The sequence below is a fragment of the Capra hircus genome, chromosome 16 (assembly GCF_001704415.2).
Source record: "Capra hircus breed San Clemente chromosome 16, ASM170441v1, whole genome shotgun sequence".
Taxonomy (NCBI): Eukaryota; Metazoa; Chordata; class Mammalia; order Artiodactyla; family Bovidae; genus Capra; species Capra hircus.
Window position 1 is genome coordinate 18,435,982 of NC_030823.1, and position 24,219 is coordinate 18,460,200.

Genomic DNA, 24,219 nt, shown 5'->3' on the forward strand with positions numbered 1-24,219 from the left:
AAGAGCTATATAAAGGCTTGTCAGAATGAATTCTAATGTGCTTGAGACACTTTGCATACTCTTAAATATGCAAAATGTCTCTTGGCACCCTAGAATTCATTCTGACAAGCCTTTATATAGCTCTTCTTTAACCTCGTACCTTATTTTTAGGGAACAGGTAACTCAGAGGTATTCTCTGAAGGAAAGCCACAAAGGGCAGTGTTTCATTGATTTGGTTCTAAAGTGGGGGGAGGGGAAAAAAACACACCATACGAAAGAGCAATCAAAAGTGGAAGCATGTTTAATATTGCTCTACCGTCATCCTGAAAGGCATAATAATTTGAGTTACACATCTGAACTGATTGGAGTTACAGAATCATATCTCCTTTTTGCATTTAACAATATATACAATATAAAATAAATACATTTACACAAATGGACATTTGCTGGAGCACACAGTATGGTACACATCACAAAAATATACAATTGATTGCTTTACAGATGTGAGGCCCATCTACAGCTATAGACAAGGTTTTATTATTATTATTTTTCTTTTTACTACTGGCTATAATGCAACTCCTGGATTATTATAAGCAGTTTAAATTTTTTTTGTCCTTTTACGATCTTTGCACATAAGACTGCCATAAAATGTTTTCCTAGGCAGGTAAACAGAGACGCTTAAATAATTAAAATACAATCACCAACACTCATTTTCTCTTCTATAAGAAAAATAGCAGTTTTAAATTTTTTATATCTTTTATGTTATCATTTAAATGCAAAATAGTGGAATAAATACAACAATCTGATCTGATTGAAACACAAGTGTAACTACAGGTAGTCACACAATCATATTGCTTAAATAAGAACCAACCTAAAAGAAGCGAAAGGAAAATTAAAATTATATGGCTGAAACATACACCTTGAGAACTTTCCAGTACTTCACATTAAGTAAATGGTCTTGCTTGAAACTTGAAAAAACTTACCTCCAGCGAGGTTTAAGATGAAGCGTTTACCCTAAAGCCCGTGCAATTCTTTTAGATCTAAATTTTAGTTGTGTTTTCTATTTGTGAGATACTTGTTCTTTTGTAATGTGGAGAGTCAATTGAACTGAAAACTAAAAATTATACTTCATTCTTTTTACATTTCTCCCTCTCATGTTTTCAGTTGGTTGGCTTTTACTTCTGAAGCCCAAGTACTTTAATGTGATACAGTGAAAACAATGTATATATTGTACATATTTTATTTATATAGATAGTGTGGTTGAATAGTAGTAACTTAAACCCTGCACAAACTTTCTGGAAAATAATCTTTTGAAACACTTACATATATAAATAATCTTATAGAATCAGCACCTTTTTTCCCAGGAGTTGTATTTTCCATTGTTATTTTTTCAAGGGATGTGCCAATTTCTGAACTCCTATCACAGCTATAAATTTCAAGTTATTGACCATCTGAATGAATTGCTAATGATGATTTATCTAGAATCACACTACAGTCACTTCTCTACTGAGAAACCACAATCTACGATATAGTCCCATATAGCTAATGATAGATACACAGTATTCCTAGCACTAGGCTGATCAAACATCAACCCAAGGTATTTTGTTTAAAGCACACAAAGTGGCAATAGTTTTGGAAACGTGTCCGCACCAAAAAAGTTTTGCAACAACACAGAGCGAGTTAATAACAACATCTGAGAGATGACTGAGTGAAAGCCATATATACAGCATTTAAAAATTAGACTTATCTATATTCTTGAAATATTCAAAGTTTTATTTCTAAGCTATACATTGGTATTCTATAATAAACCATTAGAGAAATTATTCCTTGTTTTGAAAATATTATTATGATTTTGATGTGTATCTGTTTGTAATGAATACTTGTTTGGAGTTTCAATCTCTTAATTATTATTAGGAAGAACCTTATTAATGGTAAGGAATAGAATATACTACTGTAGTCTCCTGAGGAATTGTACATCCAATATTGTCTCTAATTCTACCCTGTGTCTAAAAGCACACACCACAAGAATCCAAACACCACAAGAACAAGACAACAGTCTTTGAATGCAACATAAAATTCAGAAAAGCACAGCAAACATGAAACATTGAAAAGCTGAACTACATTTCTTTTGTTTGTTAGGATTACAATTTTAATTACATCTGTGTACATAGAATAAGACTGTTCACATAATACAGGGAGCAGCTACTAACACTGGTCCATTGGTATAGCATTTGATGGAGGTTACTGTTTATTGGTTATTCAGCGATTGTAGATTTCGGGGGCATCTAATTGATTTCTTCATTAGATTACACCTCTTAACAGTCTGGAACCTGACTGACTTTCTTGCTGTGACAATACTGGTTGAAAAGCACATAGATTGGCTTAGCTCTTGGTAAAAACTGCAGATTAATTTTAACAAACATTCCTAAATGAATCAACTCATAGAGACTGGGTTTTAGAATTTGGTCAGGCGTCTGCTGTCTTTGATGTTTGTTTGTTTGTTTTCCCCAAATCCTGGCATTTGCCTTATTGCCTCTTAAGTGAATACTGGCTCACAGCTCCTTCAGGGATAAAGTCTGTAACTTTGCAAACAGGCAGTATTTCATTCCTAACCACCGTGGCAGCTAGAAATCCTATGGCAACTGGACCTCCCAGGGAGAGAGGTGCGCTCCTGATCACTCTACGGATCTGTATTCCATATGCAGTGACCACTCGGAGTCACTGCAGGTGTAATCTAATCCTTTGTGTCAAGTGAACATTTAGGTAAACTGGAGCTCATGTTAAGAAACTGATGTTTGGGACCAGACTGGCACACAACATAAATTGCATCCGTGAGAGTATGCACCTTCCTTTCAACTATTGCTTGAGTAAGTTAAATTCCCATATTAACAAATGGCTGAAAAGTGGTAAAGCTGGTACAAAAAAATCTCCATTTGTAAGAAGAAAACGAAACATTTTTTTAAAAATCTTCCTTCAGGATTCATTTGTCCTTCATTATTGTTCATAATTGTTCAAAGCCAGCACAAAATTGCAGTATTCTTATTTCTCTTTAGTATTGCATGAATGAATAAAGCTTAAACTATTCCCTGAAAAAGTTACATAGTAGCTAAACTAACAAATACCTGGAAGACTTGAAAAAACAATTAAGGAATCAAATGGCTGTAACTGATTTAGATGGAAAAGCAATGATAAGAAGCAGCCGATGCAACGTTGCTTAAGTCATCTAATTAGAGGCTGCTCCGTGGAATCTAATACTGCACTCAGTCAATTTGTGTATGTTGCACTGCACTTTTAGGTACGTTGGTTCTGTCTCTTTGATTCCTTAGTCATTGGGGACGTTACGGTTCACAAGAAGTTCACTGGTATCCATATTATGGATCTCCATCCTTTGGCAGGGCTGGCTTCCATAGCTCTCCAATTAGAGACCTCTTTTAAAAGTTCAGCAGCAGAAGGAAGGAAAGAAGGGAAAAAGGGTGGAAAAAAGGAAGGAAGGGAGAAAAGAAAGAAGGAAGAAGGGAGGGAGGGAAAGAAAAAGAAAGGAAGGCAAATGTTCTTACAACTAGAGATATTAAAGTTTCAAAGAAAATGGAAGAATAAGATCAGGCGGGACAAGGGATACAGAAGGAAGGAGGGAAGGAAGAAGGAAGGGATGAAGGAGAGGAAGACTAGGGAGGGAGGGAAAAAATAACAAGGAAAAAGAAAATGAGAAAAGATACGGAGAAAAGAGGAGATCAAGGGAGGAAGAAACTCATCAGGAAGATAGGGAGAAATCTGAAAGCTGCTTCATAGTCTTGCTGCTAAATCATCAGTGCAGTCTTTGTTGATTTTTGACGTTGTTAACTAAACTCTTAAGTTTCTTTGACATCACTCTTGGGTTTATTTTCCCTTTTTCAGCGTGCAGGATAGGATGGCCCCGGGAAGCCTTTAGTCAGACCTTGGCCTCCAGCATTTCCAAAAAAAGTTTGTGCATGGGGACTTTGCCTTCCAGTTTGATGTTGTAGAAATGCTGCACAGCCTTGGTGGAGGTCTGCCTCAGAAGCGGCAGCGTCATCAGCATCTTGCCAGCCCTGCGAGGGTCTTCCATGTGCTGGCCGGCCTCATAATCCTGCAGGGCCTCATGTAAGACATCCTGAAGCTTCTGAACAGCTTCGACATCTTCTATGTGCATGGAGTCTACAAGCAAAGCCAAGAAGATAAACAACAATGTTAACAATAATAAAAAACATGGCAATTCGAATTGTGAAACTTAAATCTTATTCTTGAACTTCTCTATGCTGTGAATTGCTCGGGAATTTCCAAAATCTCCATTTTATTTTTCTAAATTTCACTGCAATACATGATTTCCAATGCTGACTTAGGACGTGGGAATTACTACCAAAATCCATTATTTCAAACGTGGGTTTTTCCCTCTGGAGACTGAGCAAGAGAAGACTTTAACAGAATATAGTCTTGGCGGTTTTATTCATTATTTCATTCATATATTTTTTCATTCATTCAACAACAACAAAAATTATCCTAAGTGCCATGGAGGTAATGTTGTCTAAAATTCAGATCTTGTGCTCAAGAAGCCCATATTTCCCAAAAGGGAAAAAGAGAATTTGATAACCAAAACTGTAAGATATCCATGAAAATACATTGAACCTAATACTATGTTCCATTGTAAACTATACACAAATCACAATAAACTGCTCATCTTTCCAGAATTTTTAGCGTTCTCTTAGCAATTCATTAAAGCATCCTTACCTAGTCTGCTTCTCTACAGAAAAACACATGAAGTCTTTAATGAATTCTGAAATACTTTTCACATTTGTGAAGGCGAACTTTGCCCGCAAGTGACTAATTTAAAAATCTAATTCAATCAAGCAAGGAAAGGGTTAACAGGGTTGCCACAATTACTCTTGCGAGAAATGTGAGATGTGAAGGAAAAAATAAAAGTTACAGCTCTAGCTCTAAAACAGACACTTAATTATATACAAGTTTGAATCATTTAGCACGTTTTATTGATTCTGATGACAGTTTATCTGTTAATTACACATAATGGAGTCTTTGGGGGGTTCTTCATGTTTAATAATTCTACTTCTCTGAGAATGCAGAGCTCTGAGATATATGTAGTTAGCCTAATCTTTCATATAATTCAAATATCAGATCACATGCCCAAAAAGAGAGAGGAAATGTAATTTAAAATCAAGTAGCTAAACATATGATGAAAAAGAATACGGCAAGGTAATTAAAAGATTGACGGCTATAACCAGTAAATGCTTTTAAAACTTCTAGGTATTTTCCTTACTGTTTTGTTTTGATTTTTACATTGCCATTTTAAAGTTGTTTCATCACATCATTATGAATTGACTATTGATAACAACAGATTTCTTTAAAGGAGTTTTAGGGGACTTCCCTGGTGGTCCAGTGATTAAGACTCCATTCTCCCAATGCAAGGGACAAGGGTTTGATCCTCAGTCAGGGAACCAAGATCCCACATGCGGCAACACGCAGCCAAAAAATTTAAAAACTTGAAAAAATAAAAAAGAGCAGAAAAATGTAACTAAATCATTTCTTAAATACTTGTTTTTGGGTGTGGCCTCTGATAAGCACTTTTATGAACTTTAACTCATTCATTTCCCAACAGCCCTGTGAGTCAGGGGGCAGTGCTGGTAAGTGTCAGAATAGGATTAAACTCAGGTGTCTTTGAATCAAAGTATGTTACCAGAATTTATAACACTGGACATGACATTTCCTTTAAAAAATAAAAAACAAAAGAGTTGAAATTGTCCTCTGAGCTCATCTCACTCAACTTTCCACCTTCATCAAAAATCTTGTCTACAGCATTTCTAATGATGACATTGCCAGTTGCATGGATAGCTTTCCACTTAACAAGGAAAAAGAACTAATTGTTAGAAACATCTTCTTCATATTTTCCCAAATCTGTCTCCAACTTGTATCCTTTGGTCCTGGTTCTAACTACGGAAACCATACAGGATACATTTTCTTCTTTGACATGGCAGATCTTTAAATGCTTGAAGTCAGCTGTACGGTCACCTCGGCCCCCACCCCAAGTCTTGCCTTTCCCGCTGCTCTTGCCCAGCAGGAGATATATTATAGAATGTCACAGGAAATGAGGCGAGGACAAATAGCAGAGAGATATGCTCACAAACAGCAATTAAGACTTCAAACTATTCTTTAAAGGCGGTGATTTAGCTTGAGAGATTTAAAAATGATTTAATCAAATTACTATGATAATTTAACTTCCCATTTACAGAAAAGATTCTAACTCATTTTAGCTTAACCCATTCTCGGATCTGCTAATATTTTAAATGCAAACTCACTAAATCTGAACTACTTAATTAGACCATGATTCAGCTGGCAGACTGCTGAAGAAAATATTAATCTCCATTAGGGATCCTAGTTCAAGTTCTGGCTCCGTGGCTTTAATCTCTGTTTTATTCTTGGGGCTAAATTTATACATTCATGCCAAGCTCAACAGAACTGGCATTACTTTATGTAATTATTTAATTTGGTTGTTGGTATGTTTTTTTTTAACTTTATGTTTTAAAGGAAATTGTCCCAGTATTTGCGCTGATGGGAACCAACTAAACTTAATAATGGAAACCATAGGTTTATAAACTAATCAGACAGGGCAAAACTGAACATTAAAAACACCGAGTGAGCTGCTAAGAAAAAATAAACCTAGGATTTCTGGGTTCAAGCCCAGACCCATTAAATAAGAAAACTGGAGCAGCATGCAGGACATTAGTATTTTTGAAAATCTAGGTGATTCTATGGTCAAGTGAGAGTAGAGAATTTGTCAAATAGACAATAAGACAACTGGAATTCTTAAATAATCAAGATTCCAAAAGACAACCAGAGTTCAAATGATATATATAGCCTCAACCATATTTTAAGTTCCAACATCTAACAATAAAACAGAAACCTTTTGTTAAATTCCAGTATTTTCCTCCATGAAGTGGGGCCATAAAGGGACATAACTAACTCAGATCATTTACTTTGAGAAGACAGCTAAATATCCTTATACTAGTAGCTGCAAAATCCATTGAGACTTAGAGCTACAGCAAAAGAAGATTTTTATTTTTACATCTTATCTGGAACAGAACACTGTCCTTCTCGATGGTAAAATTATCCATTACTGTGGCATTAGGTACAGCCAAATGCCCACGTTCTGTTTGGAAACTGTCTTCAGGATTTGTAGCTCATTCTTGGCAACATTTTCTCAATGATGCCAAATCTTATTTTGAGGATGGAATTGAATATTAGGCATAGACAAAGCATGTTCAGAGTCAAGCCTGATACATATTATAAACCGATACTCAGCCATCTTTTCCATGGAATACAGGTGTTGATTTTCTTTAGTTTGTAAGCTGCCTACATGAAGAGGGGCAGGAAGCGCTCAGCCAATGTGACTCTCTCTCTAATCACCAAAGCAATGAAATGTAGTATGATGAAAAAGAGAAGTGAGCAAAAGCCTACTTTCTAAAAGCAAATTTGTGTCTCCAAAGTTTTATATACGATTGTAAGGAGTCTAATGAAGTGATCTCAGTTAACCAGCTGAGATATTGAAGAAACTGTGTTGCCCACCATGGCAAAATGACTCTTGATTAACCCAGTTAGACTTAAAAGTTTTCAAAAAGGTGCCAATTATAAAGTTTTGATTAAAAATCAGTAAACTATATTCCAGCAAGTTGGTAGTTGTGGCACCAAACACTTTTAATCTTTCCAAATCTGCATATAACAGAACAGAGCAACTAGATAGCAAAACTGAAAACCACAGACAACACTTAGCAAAAACACGAAGTGACAAGATATCCAAATCACACACACACACACAGAGAATTACAGTGTGTGTGTGTCTGTGTTCCTAGCTCTGTCCACTGAAGAGATTCAGGAAGGATGGGTCAACCTAGGGATGTAGTAATGGGTACCACTGGCACCCAAGCTGTAATCAGATTCCAAGTCCCAGCCAGGAAATATGAAGGAAGAATATGGAACACCTTGGGCTTCCCACGTGGTGCGAGTGGTAAAGAACCTGCCTGCCAATGCAGAAGACAGAAGAGACGTGAGTTTGATCCCTGGGTCAGGAAGATCCCCCGGAGGAGGGCATGGCAACCCACTCCAGTATTCTTGCCTGGAGAATCCCATGGGCAGAGGAACCTGGTGGGCTACAGTCCATTAGGTTGCAAAGAGTCAGACATGACTGAAACGACTTAGCACACACACACACATATAGAACACCTTGTCATGGTAACTAGGAAGGAAAGTATCTACACCTACTAAGTCATTCAAAAAAGATTCCATACGCTGACCTGCAGAGGTTCCCACTGACGCTAGAGGGGCAATTTAAAAAGAATTATAATTGCAACTGATTGAAACCCACTGAATCTGTTTAAATACAAGTTTTTATAATGACACTTAAAAAAGATAAGAGTGCTGTTTCATTATCTTGAAAACTTGTAAATTTTAACTAGAAATAATCAAGCATTTATCCCTTTTTCCCACATTCACTTTGTGACACTGGTAACCAAGGAAGAGAAAGAATCTCTTTGTAAAAGTATCCCCACTAGAGAGTGAAAAATGAAAGGTTACGATACAAATCACCATGGATTTAGGGAAAGAGCTCCAATGGCTGCTGGGCTGCCCTGGTGGCTCAGGCAGTAAACACTCCGCCTGTGATGCAGGAGACCCGGGTTTGATCTCTGGGCTGGGAAGATCCCCTGGAAAAGGGAAGGGCTACCCACTCCAGTAATCCTGCCTGGAGAATCCCATGGACAGAGGAGCCTGGCGGGCTACAGTCCATGGGGTCACAAAGAGTTGGGCGCGACTGAGGGACTAACACTTTCCCTTGCTTCACCAAAGGCTACTAACATCACACAAAAAAGTGAGACAGCCAGGTATCATGTGTCTGCCCTAGAATAACATGCCACCCACAGGTCTAGAAACTGAATCTGATTATGCTGTTTGGATCCTGCTGCGAGTTTGCATGAGATGCCAAGGCCAGAGAAATAACATGAGCTGCCCCTACAGGGTGTAAACTACAAAGTTCGCACCGTGAGGAACTCTGCAGGGCAAGTGTCTTGGCTTTTGCAAAAGACAAACTCTAAGAAGGTGAAAATGAAAGAATAAATTTTACATGGAAAGAGACTCCACAGATCCATAAGGAGAAGACAATGTTTTTTAAAGGGCAAGACTAAACTATCAAGTCTGGGGATATACACTGAGCGACAAAGCCATTGTAAAAAGGCAACTGTAAAAGTTGGGAGGAGAGCGGTTACTTTCATGGAAAGGGAGGGATTGAGATTGGGACAGACACAACTTGACCTTGTTCATTGTGACAGGTAGCAAAATGGTCCCAAAGACATCCAGATTGTCCATCTCTGCAACCTGAATGTTACCCGGTATGGAAAACGGGACTTTGATATAGGCCAGTATCCTAGATTATCCATGGGCATACAATGAAATCAAGTGTCCTTTTAAGAGGGAGGGGGGAAAAAAAAAGGCAATGTCACCACTGAAGCAAAATGGTACAGGAATGGCTCTGAAGATGGTGGAAGGAACCACGAGCCAAAGACTGCAAGGGAACACCACAGAAGCTGTAAAAGGCCAGGAACCAGATTGTCCTATAGAGTTTCCAGAGGCAGTGTGGCCCTGTCCACACTTTATTGTTAACCTGGTGAAGCTGATCAAGACTTCTGACCTCCAGAACTGTAGGACAATAAATTCATGTGGTTTAAAGCCACCAGAGCTTCCTTGGTGGCTGAGTGGTAAAGAAACCTCCTGCAGTGCAGGAGATGATAGAGATATGGGTTCAATCCCCAGACCAAGAAGATCCCCTGGAGTAGGGCACAGCAACCCACTCCAGTAGTCTTACCTAGAGAATCCCATGGACAGAGAAGCCTTGGCAGGCTTCAATCTATCGAGTCAAAAAAAGTTGGACACAACTGTCATTTACACTTTCAAGTCACATATTTGGTTTTGTATGTGTATGTGCGTGTTAGTCTGTGTTTTACATTAAAATGGTGAGAGACCTAGAGAGAGGTAGAGAGAAACTTAATGAAAATGTCATTTCTAGAAAGTAGTGAGTTGAGCGGAATTCCTATCAAGACTACAAAAACAGTTGGCAGAAACACCAAGGACGCTGTGCATATATCAAGTAGGGGGTTGGATCGTAACACCTTGTAGGTCTTTTCTAACCCAGAGAATTTGTAATCTAATACTGGAAATAAAAATAACTCTGAGGAGATTGGGCTTAACATGTACACACTACTGTATATAAAGTAGCTAACTAATAATAACTAATAACTGACTAATAATGAGGGTCAGTGGTCAAAAATCCAACTGCCAATGCCAACTCTAAAAGTGCTGCACTCAATATGCCAGCAAATTTGGAAAACTCAGCAGTAGCCACAGGACTGGAAAAGGTCAGTTTTCATTCCAATCCCAAAGAAAGGAAATGCCAAAGAATGCTCAAACTACCGCACAACTGCACTCATCTCACATGCTAGTAAAGTAATGCTCAAAATTCTCCAAGCCAAGCTTCAGCAATACGTGAACTGTGAACTTCCTGATGTTCAAGCTGGTTTTAGAAAAGGCAGAGGAACCAGAGATCAAATTGCCAACATCCGCTGGATCATGGAAAAAGCAAGAGAGTTCCAAAAAACATCTATTTCTGGTTTATTGACTATGCCAAAGCCTTTGACTGTGTGGATCACAATAAACTGTGGAAAATTCTGAAAGAGATGGGAATACCAGACCACCTAACCTGCCTCTTGAGAAATCTGTATGCAGGTCAGGAAGCAACAGTTAGAACTGGACATGGAACAACAGACTGGTTCCAAATAGGAAAAGGAGTACATCAAGGCTGTATATTGTCACCCTGCTTATTTAACTTCTATGCAGAGTACATCATGAGAAACGCTGGACTGGAAGAAACACAAGCTGGAATCAAGATTGCCAGGAGAAATCTCAATAACCTCAGATATGCCGATGACACCACCCTTATGGCAGAAAGTGAAGAGGAGCTAAAAAGCCTCTTGATGAAAGTGAAAGAGGAGAGTGAAAAAGTTAGCTTAAAGCTCAACATTCAGAAAACGAAGATCATGGCATCTGGTCCCATCACTTCATGGGAAATAGATGGGGAAACAGTGGAAACAGTGTCAGACTTTATTTAGGGGGGCTCCAAAATCACTGCAGACGGTGATTGCAGCCATGAAATTAAAAGATGCTTACTCCTTGGAAGAAAAGTTATGAGCAACCTAGATAGCATATTCAAAAGCAGAGACATTACTTTGCAGACTAAGGTCCGTCTAGTCAAGGCTATGGTTTTTCCTGTGGTCATGTATGGATGTGAGAGTTGGACTGTGAAGAAGGCTGAGCGCTGAAGAATTGATGCTTTTGAACTGTAGTGTTGGAGAAGACTCTTGAGAGTCCCTTGGACTGCAAGGAGATCCAACCAGTCCATTCTGAAGGAGATCAACCCTGGGATTTCTTTGGAAGGAATGATGTTAAAGCTGAAACTCCAGTACTTTGGCCACCTGATGCGAAGAGTTGACTCACTGGAAAAGACTCTGATGCTGGGAAGGACTGGGGGCAGGAGGAGAAGGAGACGACTGAGGATGAGAGGGCTGGATGGCATCACTGACTCGATGGATGGACGTGAGTCTGAGTGAACTCCGGGAGATGGTGATGAACAGGGAGGCCTGGCGTGCTGTGATTCATGGGGTCGCAAAGAGTCGGACACGACTGAGCGACTGAACTGAACTGAACTAGGTTTGATCCCTGGGTGGAGAAGATCCCCTGGAGGAGGAAATAACAACCCATTCCAGTATTCTTGCTGGGAAAATCCCAAGGACAGAGCAGCCTGCCGAGCTACAGTCCATAGGATCGCAAAGATTCGGGCATAACTGAACACACAGCAGTGATCATTGAGCATGATAAGAAACATTCGAGAACCAGCTCTATTTTTACATAGGAGTTTGAAAGATCACAATATGCAAATAAGGGTTGCATTAAATCAAAAAACAATCTACTTTCCTAATATGGCTTCGAAAATAAAATAATCCAAAGAATGATGGCAGATTTGAGCAAAAACTAAAAAGAAGTAGAAGAGATGGAAAGGCATTAAGTTTGATTTTTTATATGTGATAATATTAATTATGGTTTTGTTTGAGTAAGAGTTGAGAATAAACTTCTACCTGCCACAGAAGACCTATCCATATTAATTTCTTACAAAATCTGGTAAATATTTTGGCTCCAACTATTTTTGTAACTTTCCCGAGTGGTTTTATACCATAACTCCACAAAGAGAGTAAGAAGATATAGGAAGCGTAAGCAAGCACATGTGCTCAGTAGTGTCCAACTCTTTGCAACCCCATGTACAATAGCCTGCCAAGCTCCTTTGTCCATGGGATTTCCCAGGCGAGAAAACTATGGTAGGGTTGCTATTACCTCTTTCAGGGGATCTTTCCAACCCAGGGATTAAACCCACATCTCTTGTATTGCAGGCGGACTTTTTTTTTACCACTGAGCCACCTGGGAAGCCCAACTTAAAGGGACTAGGGACAAAATTCAAAATGAAACTTAAAATATTAATTTAGGCTGGCAGATCTGAAACTTCACTTGGTAATGTCTTACTCACTGACCACTTTTAAGACGTGGGATATACTTATTTGTGAAACAAACAGCTTATTGATAACAAGGGACACAGGGTCCAGCTCTCTGTCCTCAAGCAGTCTCACATCTTTTATCAGCTTGCTTCTGTTACCCATAAAACTATACTGGAGATGTCTACCCAAACAGGCAGGTTGTGGAAATCTAAAAAGATTTCCTGGCAGAGGCTCAAAACTAAAATAGAAATGTCTACAGAAAGATACTAAAAATGGATAATCTCTTGTCCATTAGCTAAAATTGTCTCCTGTGTATCAAATCAGCAAACTCCATTAAAATTTCAATAAAACTGTTTGAGGACCCAGTAGATACTAAAGAGTTCAAGAGCTGTTTTTACTCTTTACTAATTGTTCTGATCTGTGAAGATGTTAATATTTCTCTATTACACATTCAACACAAATACACACACCACACATGAAATCTAAGACCCAAGTCATTATCCTCTTTTAAAAGCAACTGAGAGCTAAAATTTTAGGCCAGTTAGGAGAAATAAGATGTTATTTAATTCGTCTGCCTGATTTTACAGAGAAGAAGCCATGCATTCTTAAAGGAGATAAAAATCTGAAATTGGAGAGTAGGGAAAAAAATCTCTGCTTTAAGGTAAAACGCATACACACATAGTACCTAAATAGATTATACACAGTATTTGTAGTATTACCTCACTGGGGACCTATTAGGAAAAACATATCTAAATAGCCTACCCTAAGGAGAGTATGTGGTGCTGGAGAAGACTCTTGAGAGTCCCTTGAACAGCACAGACATCAAACCAGTCAACCCTAAAGGAAATCAATCCTGAATATTCATTGGAAGGACTGACACTAAAGCTGAAACTCCAATACTTTGGCCACCTGATGCAAAGAGCCAACTCAGAAAAGACATGGAACAGACCACGATGCTGGGAAAGACTGAGGGCAGGAGAAGGGGCGACAAAGGATGAGATGGTTGGATGGCATCACTGACTCAATGGACATGAGGCTGAACAAACTCTGGGAGATAGTGAAGGACAGGGAAGCCTGGCATGCTGTAGTCCATGGGTTCGCAAAGAGTCAAACATGTCTGAGTGACTGAACAAGACGAGTGATCATGAAAAATAAGATTGAGAAACACTAAACTTGTATGAGGTTCCAAATACACTGGTTAAATATGGCCCCCATTCCAGTCTCCAATAGAAATCATCAACTTTTTAATCCCTGAAATTACACCACATTCGGTACATATACCATTTGTATTTGAGAACAAAATATTGTCATGAGATGAGGATAATCACTTATAATTTAAAATTGATGACCAAAATATCATTTGCAGCTTGATATCAATTTGATGTTATTACTCCAGAAGTGGGATTCCCAGATGGCACAGGGGTAAAGAATTCGCCTGCAATATAGGAGATGCAGGTTTGATCCCTAGGTCAGGAAGATCCCCCAGAGAAGGCAATGGTAACCCACTACAACAGTCTTGCTGGGAAAATCTCACGGACAGAAGAGCCTGGCAGGCTACAGACATGGGTGTCACAAAGAGTCAGACACAACCGACCTTGTATACATGCACACTCTTAAAGTACTGTGTATAAGCAAAAAAGAAAACTCAACTTGAACATGTAGATTCTATTTATTCTCAAACAGCCCAGGGTTAAAATTGCTCTAGGTTGGGGATAGATCTGGAGTGGCAACAGTTGGCATGTGAGGGCTGGCTATGGAACTTGAAGCCCTTGTGACTTAAGCAAGGAGAATGATCGGACTGAAAGTAATTCTTAATCTTACACTGCTTTTAATCTTGCACTGCATAAAAGTGAGTATATTACCTTGGGGCTAGTGATAATAGTTTTCAATAAATCTTAGACAAAAGAATCAAAAGAACCAATTGAGAGAATAGAATCATATGCTATAATCTTACCTAAAATGCTTACAGTACTATCTTACTCTCTTTATGTCTCATGAAGACATAAAATGAATTCTAGAATCATAGAATTCCCCAAATGGAAAGAATTCTAGAGATCAGTCAAAACCTCTTGGTTAATGTGTCAGAAAGCTGGGGCCTTACAATGCCAATGTTCAAATCGTGACCTAGATTCTCCTTTTAAAATTTAATCTCACAAGATGTATCAGGGGAGCAGTATTTCTCAAGAGATTGTTGTTCTCTATCCAAAATAGAGAATATGTAGTTGAAATGAGCCTATAAAGTTTCTTACCTTCAAATATAAGTGGAATAATTATTTAGAGTTTTCAAATATTAGAATATCATAATCACAGTATTGGTGCTGGTGTTTAGTTGCTAAGTCATAGCTGACTCTTTGCGACCCACTGACTGTAGCCCGCCAGGCTCCTCTGTCCACGGGATTTCCCAGGCAAGAATACTGGAGTAGGTTGTCATTTCCTTTTCCAGGGGATCTTCCTGACCCAGGGACTGAACCAGTGTTTCCTGCATGGGTAAAAGGATTCTTTACCACTGAACCACCAGGGAAGCCCTAATCACAGCATTAGTTCACGATACATTGGGATTTTTGGCTATGTACCTAAAGACAAGGAATATACTTTCAATTGCTTTCTGGTGTTATAAATATTCCTGAATTCATATGTGACAGAAACATAGCTACAAAAAATATGACAGCCATTATCAGGAAGCCAATTCCCTGTTTCCCAAGCATAAGCACAACATTTATAATTATTGAATAAAGACAGGTGTTTAAAATAAGCTGAAATTTAGATTAATGAGACAATGGTTGTTAACACCGACAGCCCGAAGGAGAATGCTGAGATATTATAACAATAAAGTAGATTTTTTTTCTCCACAGAAAGTCTTTTACATTAATCTAAAATTTCTAAATATGAAAAGAAAAGTTTACAAACTTTTTGGTATGTTTATGAGAAGTATTAAAATATATTCACATTGATGTGTTTGGCAGCCTAAGAAACACTGGTTCCTAGCAAGATCGAATCTACAACTTTATTGATGTCCTTCAAATGATGGTTAAAAAATGGAGTAAAACAGCATCATACTGGCAGTCTCAAACAAAATGACTTTCTGAGTGGTGTATCTCAAGCTAAAACAGTAGGCCTTACAGGTTGGATGGATGAGAGAAAGCTATATTTACACGACAAAGGAGAGGTGACACCAAGTAGACATTAAAAAGTCCTTATAGTGCTTAATCACTACTCCTTCATTACAGACTCTGATTCTATTAATTTTTCTTGGTATTGAGAAGCTGAAAAATGTTATAATTACTTACAGGAGAATTTTGTGATGTGGAGAAGTAGCATACTACTGAATACTACGCTAGAAGAGAGGGTTTGTTGACTATTTCTGGCTTATCACATGAAAAATAAACTGACTAGTTCTTTAAAGAGTTCCTAATCACCACTCACTGCTCAAAAGTAGGTCACTTCCTCCCCCTCACAGAAGAGAATGTGGGATTCAAACATCGTATATCAAAATATTAATGATTATACTTCTAAACAACAGTGACAAATGCTGCTACTAATTAATTCAGGTATTTTAAATTATAATCCATAGCCATAAAGTATACAACTAATATCTAAAATTACAAAATTTTAGCAATTTTGATGATAAAGTTTTAGCATTGCACAGCATTCATGATTAGTTAATAATTCACAAAAAGCAATTTGAGACACAAAAGATATACAAACACACTGGGCTGTATTTTAAAAATAATTAACCAAGTAAATGTTTTAAATTAGAACCACTATACAATTTCCAAATAAAAATTCTTCCCAAACCATCACTAGATCTTTCATGCAATTATGAGAGATGGTTTAATGGGAAGTCCATACCAACTAATAAATTCTCAGATCATTTCTATCCCATCTCCCACTTTGGTCTTCCAGACAGCAGAGGTTTCTTCAGAGTTTGTGATGATGATGCCGTGTGTCATAAAGAGTCATATTTTACAATTTCACAAGGGGGGGAGGAGAGAAGCGAGTGGTATTTTAAGGAAGAGGGGTCCATTCGCAATTAAAAGCGTGAAATGCTAAACTCCATTATGAAGACAAATAGCAAAGTACAACTTCATTGTTGAAAACAATTTCCCTCCTATCAGTCCAAGGATTCATGCATCAATATTGTAGATGAACTGTTAATTACAAAATCAATTAAAAATTATTCCTAAAAACAGTCACGCGTCCCTGGCTCTCATGGGGGCAATTTGGGCAGAAGGTCTCATCTCACTAGGACCGCGCCAAATCACAAAGTCGTCATCCACAAGTAAGCAAAAGCAATCTGGTTTTTCATTTTTCAGCGCGGCTGAGCCCAGCCTGAGATTGATCGTCACATATGGCCCCAGAAAACAAACTGTCAATACCTTGAATGCTGCAGAATTTGAACAAATAGCCATCCGCCCATTCAAGCCACTCATTGCATCCCATTTAACAGATTTTATTGACAGTTTCCTTCTTGTAATTAAAGGGAAAACTACTGGCCGGCAACCAAGATAAAGTTCAAAGATAGGGTCAAAACAAAAGCAGATGGAGGGGCACGATGTGACTGTCAATGGTACATAGCATCAGAGCGTGTTATTGACGCAGGTATCTAAAGATCGGCACGTCATTAAGGAGGGATCTATCCTGGACTTTATGCAAATGCTAAGAGAGACTTAAGACCACAATCAAGCATCCAGAGAGGCACAAAGGCAAAAACAACAAAGCACCAACGATTTTTACTTATCAGAGTTTGCTCTCTATTTTAGCACATTTCAGTTCTCATGTAAAGACCGTTTATTCTCATAATTCTTAACCCTTACTACATAGGTAATACCTTTAAAGGGAAATACTCCTTTGTAGAATTCAACTGCTAGAGAATTCCAGAAGGGAAGAAAACAGTATTCTCTGATAATCAGAATGAAAAGCAACACAACATATATTATTCCAATCACAAAATTTGCATTATAGGGTAGGGGAATGATCTGCATTTGTAACTCATACTTATTTTCACTTGTGTAAATAAGACAAAGGACCTAATATTGTCCTGAGCATCCATTTACACCACTGCCACTTTTGCTTTGCCATGATTTGTGTTAACGAACAATTTGGTGGTAAAAGGGACACAGCCCTTAATAAGCAAATAAAATAAAGATAACTCCCTTTAAGTTGGTTTTTCTTTGCTTCTAACTTTTCCCTAGAAAGCTACAAGGATTATAATTTTGCTGACTCAGAATTTACAGCTGGGTCTAGTAAATCCCTGAAGAAGAAGGTAAGTGAAGGGGTAGAACTGACATATTAGGAAATATAACAACGAACCATGTCAATATGCCAACCTGAATTAGCGAGAGCTATCGCTTTGAGGGTGACAAATTCTTCTTTCTCCAGCTTCATGCTCTTGTATTTTTTTACCAGCTGCAGGATAGCATTATTTAGGTCAAGAAGGCCTGCTAATTTGGACTGGTCTTCATCCATTATATAATCGTCTGCATAGACAAGTTCATCCTCAAAGGAAAGAGATCGGTACACGACACCAAGGATCAAGATTTCCATCCAAGCACTTTGCAGAAGGCTCATCTGGTCCGCCAGGGACAGCGTGGAGAAGCCTGTATGGGAATATAGGCAGATCAAGTTACTTTAAAGCCATCATATCATAATGCAACATTAGTTTCATATGGTAGTCAGCTTCTGCATAGGTGCTCAAAATTATGCTGAGCACTGATTAGCTGCTCTTAAAATTTTCCCTGCAATTTTGCCAATGGCAAAGTAAAAGGCACCAACCAGCTTCAACTTATTGGTGTTTTCTCCATATTTTAGACACAGCTGACAGGAATATAATAGATAAGAGGTAGTTTTCTTTCACTTGAAAATACCATGCAATCATGAAATACAATTGATTTCTAGTGGAAGTCTTTATGAATGTCTTAAATGGAAGGAAGTGTTAGTCGCTCCGGCATGTCTGGCTCTTTGCAACCCCATGGACTGTAGCCCGCCAGGGTCCTCTGTCCCTGGAATTCTCCAGGCAAGAATACTGGGGTGGGTAGCCATTTTCTTCTCCAGGGAAACTTCTCCACCCAGGGATCGAACCTGGGTCTCCTGCATTGCAGGTAGATTTGTTACCATTTGAGCCACTCTTACTAGGCTTGATAGTCTGATAGGAACTATCAACTACCTCATCTCCAAAAACTGCTCTTGATAAACAACATGAAAGTGAAAAACAAAAACCAAAAAAAAAAAAAACAGAAGCCCCAAATAAAGGACAACAATTTAGGCCACACAATAGAGTACAATTTGGAGCCATTTCTCTGTAATAGTCACAAGCACAGCGAGTGTGAAGTATGATTACACCCAAAAGAGCTTTCTTAATTGGATATTCTGTCCCCACTGACATTTAGCATGAATTCCTTTTTAAAATGGTGATTGTTGGTATCAAAGAGGATGGAATACTTTGCAGCCTGGTCCCCTCAACACACAGAGAAGCCACAATTTATTCTTGATATTAGGATCCACTCATTTAAAAAGTTAAACATGAAGACCATGAGGTGCAATGGACAAAGTTTGAGCAGAGACAGATCCTAAGCTTCAGTATCAGCTCCACTGAACTACTGGCTGTTTCACCTTGAGCAAGATAATTTCCTTGTACCCTAATTTCTGTTTTGCAGAAATATAAAATAAAACCCAGCAAAACACTACTTTATAATATGTATTCTATAAGTGTAGCTATATGATATTCTATTTTTATCTGAAATACCTGGACGACTGCTTCAATCCTAAACCTGGTCTGCATTTATACATACATGTTTAAAGTCCCTTCTGAACTTGAGAAAACAGAAGTAAAAAAAAAAATTTTTTAAAAAGAAAATGTGGATCAAGAGGGAAACATGAAGAGGGACAATTAAACCTATTTGGGAGTAAAGATATCTATTTAAATTTCAGAGGGATTAGATCCAGGCTCTAAAAGGAAGTCTTGGTGGAGATAACCTGATGATCAGTTGCTTACTTTTGCCTTAAGAAAAAAAGTTTCTTAAAACTTCACCTTCATTTCAAGGTTATGCCCAGGAATTCCAAGGGTGACAAACCATATCTATGGTTTTTGAGGACAATGGTACCATGATTTTAGATTGTGCCACCAATAATTCCACAGAAGGAAGAAAGTATTAATAATGCCACTTATAAAATCTCTTATTACTCCCTTTCTAGAACCTATTACCCAAATCAAATCATAAATACCCACTTCTGTTCAGCTTTCTTAGGCTCCTACCTTTGGCTATTGTTCTTAATCATTTTTATTCATCACAAATTATTCATATTTCCTGTGAGAGTAGCAACTATAGCATGATAAAGAAAAGGAAATTATTTCCTGGCCCATTGGAGAAAACTACTGGTTGGACATTTAGTACCATTCACTTCAAGTGTTTAATAAAATCACCAAGAGGGATTAGTCCAGCTTTTCTTAAGGCCCACGTAAAAAGCATTTATTTCTTTTTTTTTTAATCAAGTTGCTTACATATTACTTAACTGATCTTCTTTTGGACTGACTATGTCTCTTTTTGCTTTTTCTCTATTCTTTCTTTGTCACTGAAATATGGGGTTACAGAATACACATCCGCTTAGAATTAGAGATGTAACAACTTTAAACAGGGATTACAAAGAGAAAAATAATGATAGAATCTGAGTAGATGTGGCTCCATTTCCTTTTCACGGTGAGAATGTTTTACAACAAATAAACCAAAAAATCAAACAAACAAATATTGATCTTTTTTTCCATTCCCCCACTGTAATAAAAAGATGTCCTGCAAATTAAAAGACCGAAGTTAAGAAGAAGAGACTAAGTAGGAATTTCTTTTGTAAAGAAAACAGACGCAAAAACAGTCATCTAGGAAGTTCTGAGCAAAAGGAGATGGGTAATTTCCATTCGCCTTCGTTTCCTTGTTCCTTTTCACGCTCCCAAGCAGCAGTTTTTCTGCAGCAGCAGATGGACAGAGCGCATAGCCTGCAGCACCTTCCTGTGACAGCCCTATTCTCCAGCCCAGACACTGCTGTTAGTAAATAGATTTACACATTCTCCAATCTCCACACATCTTTCTGCCGAATAATTAAAAGCAGGATGATTAGTTTATTGAGTGGAAGGAGGAACTTTTTTATTGAGGTCCATCCACGATTTTATCAGGGCCAGCACTTTTACGGTTGTCAGGAGGATGCAGGCATCCAATTTTTCTTATCTGCCTGATTAATACAAACGCTGTTTCAGGACGCATTAATTAACAGATACAAATCTACGTTCTCATGGAAGGATCAATACGGAGAAGAAAAGAGGCATCAATGTGAATTTAGTGCTGATGATGGAGCAGGCACGCTATCGACATTTACGTGCACGGAAACTTTAAAGTTGCACGGGGGCCCCTTTGTCCCTGTGATTTACAAATGAACATTTTTTTTTTTTCAGCCATGACAATGTTTCACACATTTCTTGGGGGGTTTAATTAAGCCAAAAACAATAAAACTTCATTTTCTTAGGTTGATCCTGTGACTTGATCCTTCTAAGGGTATGTGTGTGTGTGTATGTGAACCGAACTTGGCCTTTTACTTCTCAATGAAATAAAAACAAGCAAAAGGGTAAAGAAAAGGTTCTCCTTTTTGGGGGAGGGTGGTCAGGGAGCACATAAAGATAGATATAGTACAAAAGGTCTGCTTGAGAGCCTCAAGTCTATTTCAAGCTGATCAGAGGAGGTGTAATTTTGCCAAACCAAAGGGGAAAGGACAACCTATGGTCTACACAATATAAATAAAGTCTGGACTTTTATCTCTTCTTGGTCCACAAATAGCTGGATCCCAACATTTTAACCCTTTCCTCCCAAACCCTTGCAATCTGGAAGCTGTCACAAAGAACTGTCCTGCCCAAATACTTGGATAACAGTTAAACAGCCTTTTTATAAGCTGGCTGTGCTCACCTGAGCACTAAGGCAGCCTAACCCAAAACAGCGACGATATTTCAATTCCTCAAAAATTTCCTTCCTGGCCTTTAGGAGTGCTAGTTCTATTTTACACTCATATAGACGCAGGGATGAAGTGATAATTTTATCAGCAGTCCTGAGCAAAGTAGAAAAACATAAGTGACCAAGAGCTAAATGAAAATGCATATCTTAATGAACTGAGTCTAAGGAATTTTCTCAAAACACATGACTGCTCCATTAGTGCACACAGGCTTGCCTCCAAATGATAATTACTTGTTTGTGCTTTTACTGGGCCTTTAGTGGTGTTTTATAGCTATTGGACTGCAAGTTAGAGGTCCTTCGTATCTATAACCTTTAGCTATCTTTGGCGAGAAACCTCTTTGCCAAGTGAAATAAAACATGCTTTGCCGTGGTGTCATGGGCACTTCATGTTTTGTACATCCCGGCATCTTAATCTCCAATGTGTGACAGGTTATAGTTTTAAATGTTCAGCTGTATTACAGCTTTTTAAAATACACTGATACCATGGCACATTTTTTTCTTCCCCAGCTCCAGTCCATCCCATGCATACTGCTGACAACTCCGATCTCTCTTCATCTCCACCCTAGAGTCAGTGCAACTTAATGTATCTCAGGCATTCTGCAGGCAGAATAACTCTCTACCTTAACCCACAGTTAAGTAGCATGTTTATCTGCAGTACAGTGTGTGCCAAATAAACCAGATGACGCTTGGGAATAACATCATTTCGAACGATTGAAAAGCTTCTCGAGAGGCAGGTACCCTTGAAGTAACAAGCCTGAAGAAAGCATGTTTTGTGCCAAGCCTCTTGCTTTCTTCTGCTGGAAGCTTTGGAGGTTGACAGTGGCGCTGTGGGCCCTTGTCAAGCACCTTTATTTATTTATTTTTAGCCTGGCAAACTGATGCACTTTGCAGTCAACTTACCAAAAAGGCTAAGCATTTGAAAGTGTGAAGGGCAAAAAATATCTGACGGCTAGTCTTCAAAAATACACTTTCATTTCAGAAAGCATAAATGTTTATTTCCTGAACAGAGTGTTGACAGAAATAGGCTGCGTGAAGGCGTTTGGGTTTAACCCCTGCTAGGCATTTTCTTCTTGGTTGCTTCCTCAAAACAGAGCAAGCCTTTTACATCTTTGGGGTGTCTGTTAATATCACTTAATCAAGGCATTGATTTCTCTGCTCACAGTTTTTGAACTGTAGTGTCTCTGTCCCACCAAAAATGGACACATTTCAATGAATAGCATAGCATGGTAAAATTACATGTGTATCACAATGACATAACAACTCGCTGAGATCGCAAGTGGAGTTCATTGAAAGAAGCTGACTGAGCAACACGGCATCAGCTAGATTCTTCAACTCTCATAGAAATAAACCTGGTGTTGCTAGGAACTACAGGAAAAAAGCATAACAATGGCACAAAGATTTGGTCTTAGTTATTAATAAACGCAGATCCATAAGCCTTGTCAGTGATACTCTCTTTTTTAGTCACTTGTTCTTCTCAAATAGGATCAGACATATCATTTCCTCTATGATTCGCAAAACACAGGGCTCAGGTTTGTGTGTATGTGTGTACATGCACGCACGTGTGTGTGTGTGTGTGTGTGTGTGTGTGTGTATATATATATATATATATGAACTTTTCTCTCTTTATCTCCCATAGAGATGAACTTCATGGACTAGAACTCAGTTGGGGCTCAAGGCAAACAGCTACCAATAGTCCAGTGCCAAACTGAAAACCTGGAATATCCTTTTGGTGCTACCAGCAGCATTTTATTTAAACATTTTCTTTATAAAAGATAATTATTATCACTCTATTATTATCTCTCTACCCTATTATATTATCTTTTCGTTATATTAGTACCTAAGCATTAGATACATACAGTGCTACCCTTTGAACCTTTATTCTTTTAGCCTGACTGAGACCCAGATTTCAAGCGTTTAAATTCAATCACAGTTGGTTTGGGTGAAAAGTAAGAATAACTGACAAAAATGGGATCGCTCCCTTTCTTGCCAATATGATCACTCACTTCAGCATATGTGGAACACAAGAAATCTGTTTCTTTAGTTCTGTTTCTATACTCCAAGTAAGGTTCATGGATATTTTACAGAGCCATTATCTTAAAATAGTGGTTTCATGGGACAAACGTGAAAATTAGAAAGACAGAACTCAGATTCAAAAATTACTTTATATCTGCATGGCAGAACTGACCACTGTGTATACAATGATCTGGATAGCTGTGATAAGCTACAAGAGGAGAGAAGAGAGTTGAACAGGTGGTATCCACCAGTCCAAGGCACAATTACCACTATTCACCAAGCTTACAGGTTCGATTGGCCACTGACCACTCATGCTGGTTATGTGAACAGCCAAATATGTTAGCAATCAGCCCACTCCTGGGCATTGCAATCAACAACATGCCTCTATGCCCACATGGCATCGGTGAAATGCTTTCTTCAGCAATTGTTTGGTGTTGTTTTCTTTTTGGCCACACCACAAGGCATGTAGGATCTTAGTTCCCTGACTAGAGACTGACCCTGTGCCCCCTGCAATGCAAGCGGAGATTCTTAACCACTGGACTGCCAGGGAAGTCCCAGCAATTGTTTCTTATTTCCCAGTCCAGCTTGCTAGAAAAATTAAAAAAATAAATAAATTAAAAATTAAAAGT

The 24,219-nt window shown here is 38.4% G+C and overlaps 1 protein-coding gene across 1 annotated transcript in view; it reads right to left on the minus strand.

The window, feature by feature from the left end:
• The window catches only part of ESRRG (estrogen related receptor gamma), a 246,004-nt gene continuing 222,047 nt past the window's right edge, over positions 263-24,219 (minus strand). The window contains 2 exon segments of the mRNA XM_005690471.3: positions 263-4,152; positions 17,918-18,187. Coding sequence (XP_005690528.2) covers positions 3,908-4,152; positions 17,918-18,187 — 515 coding nt within the window. The 3' untranslated portion in view covers positions 263-3,907.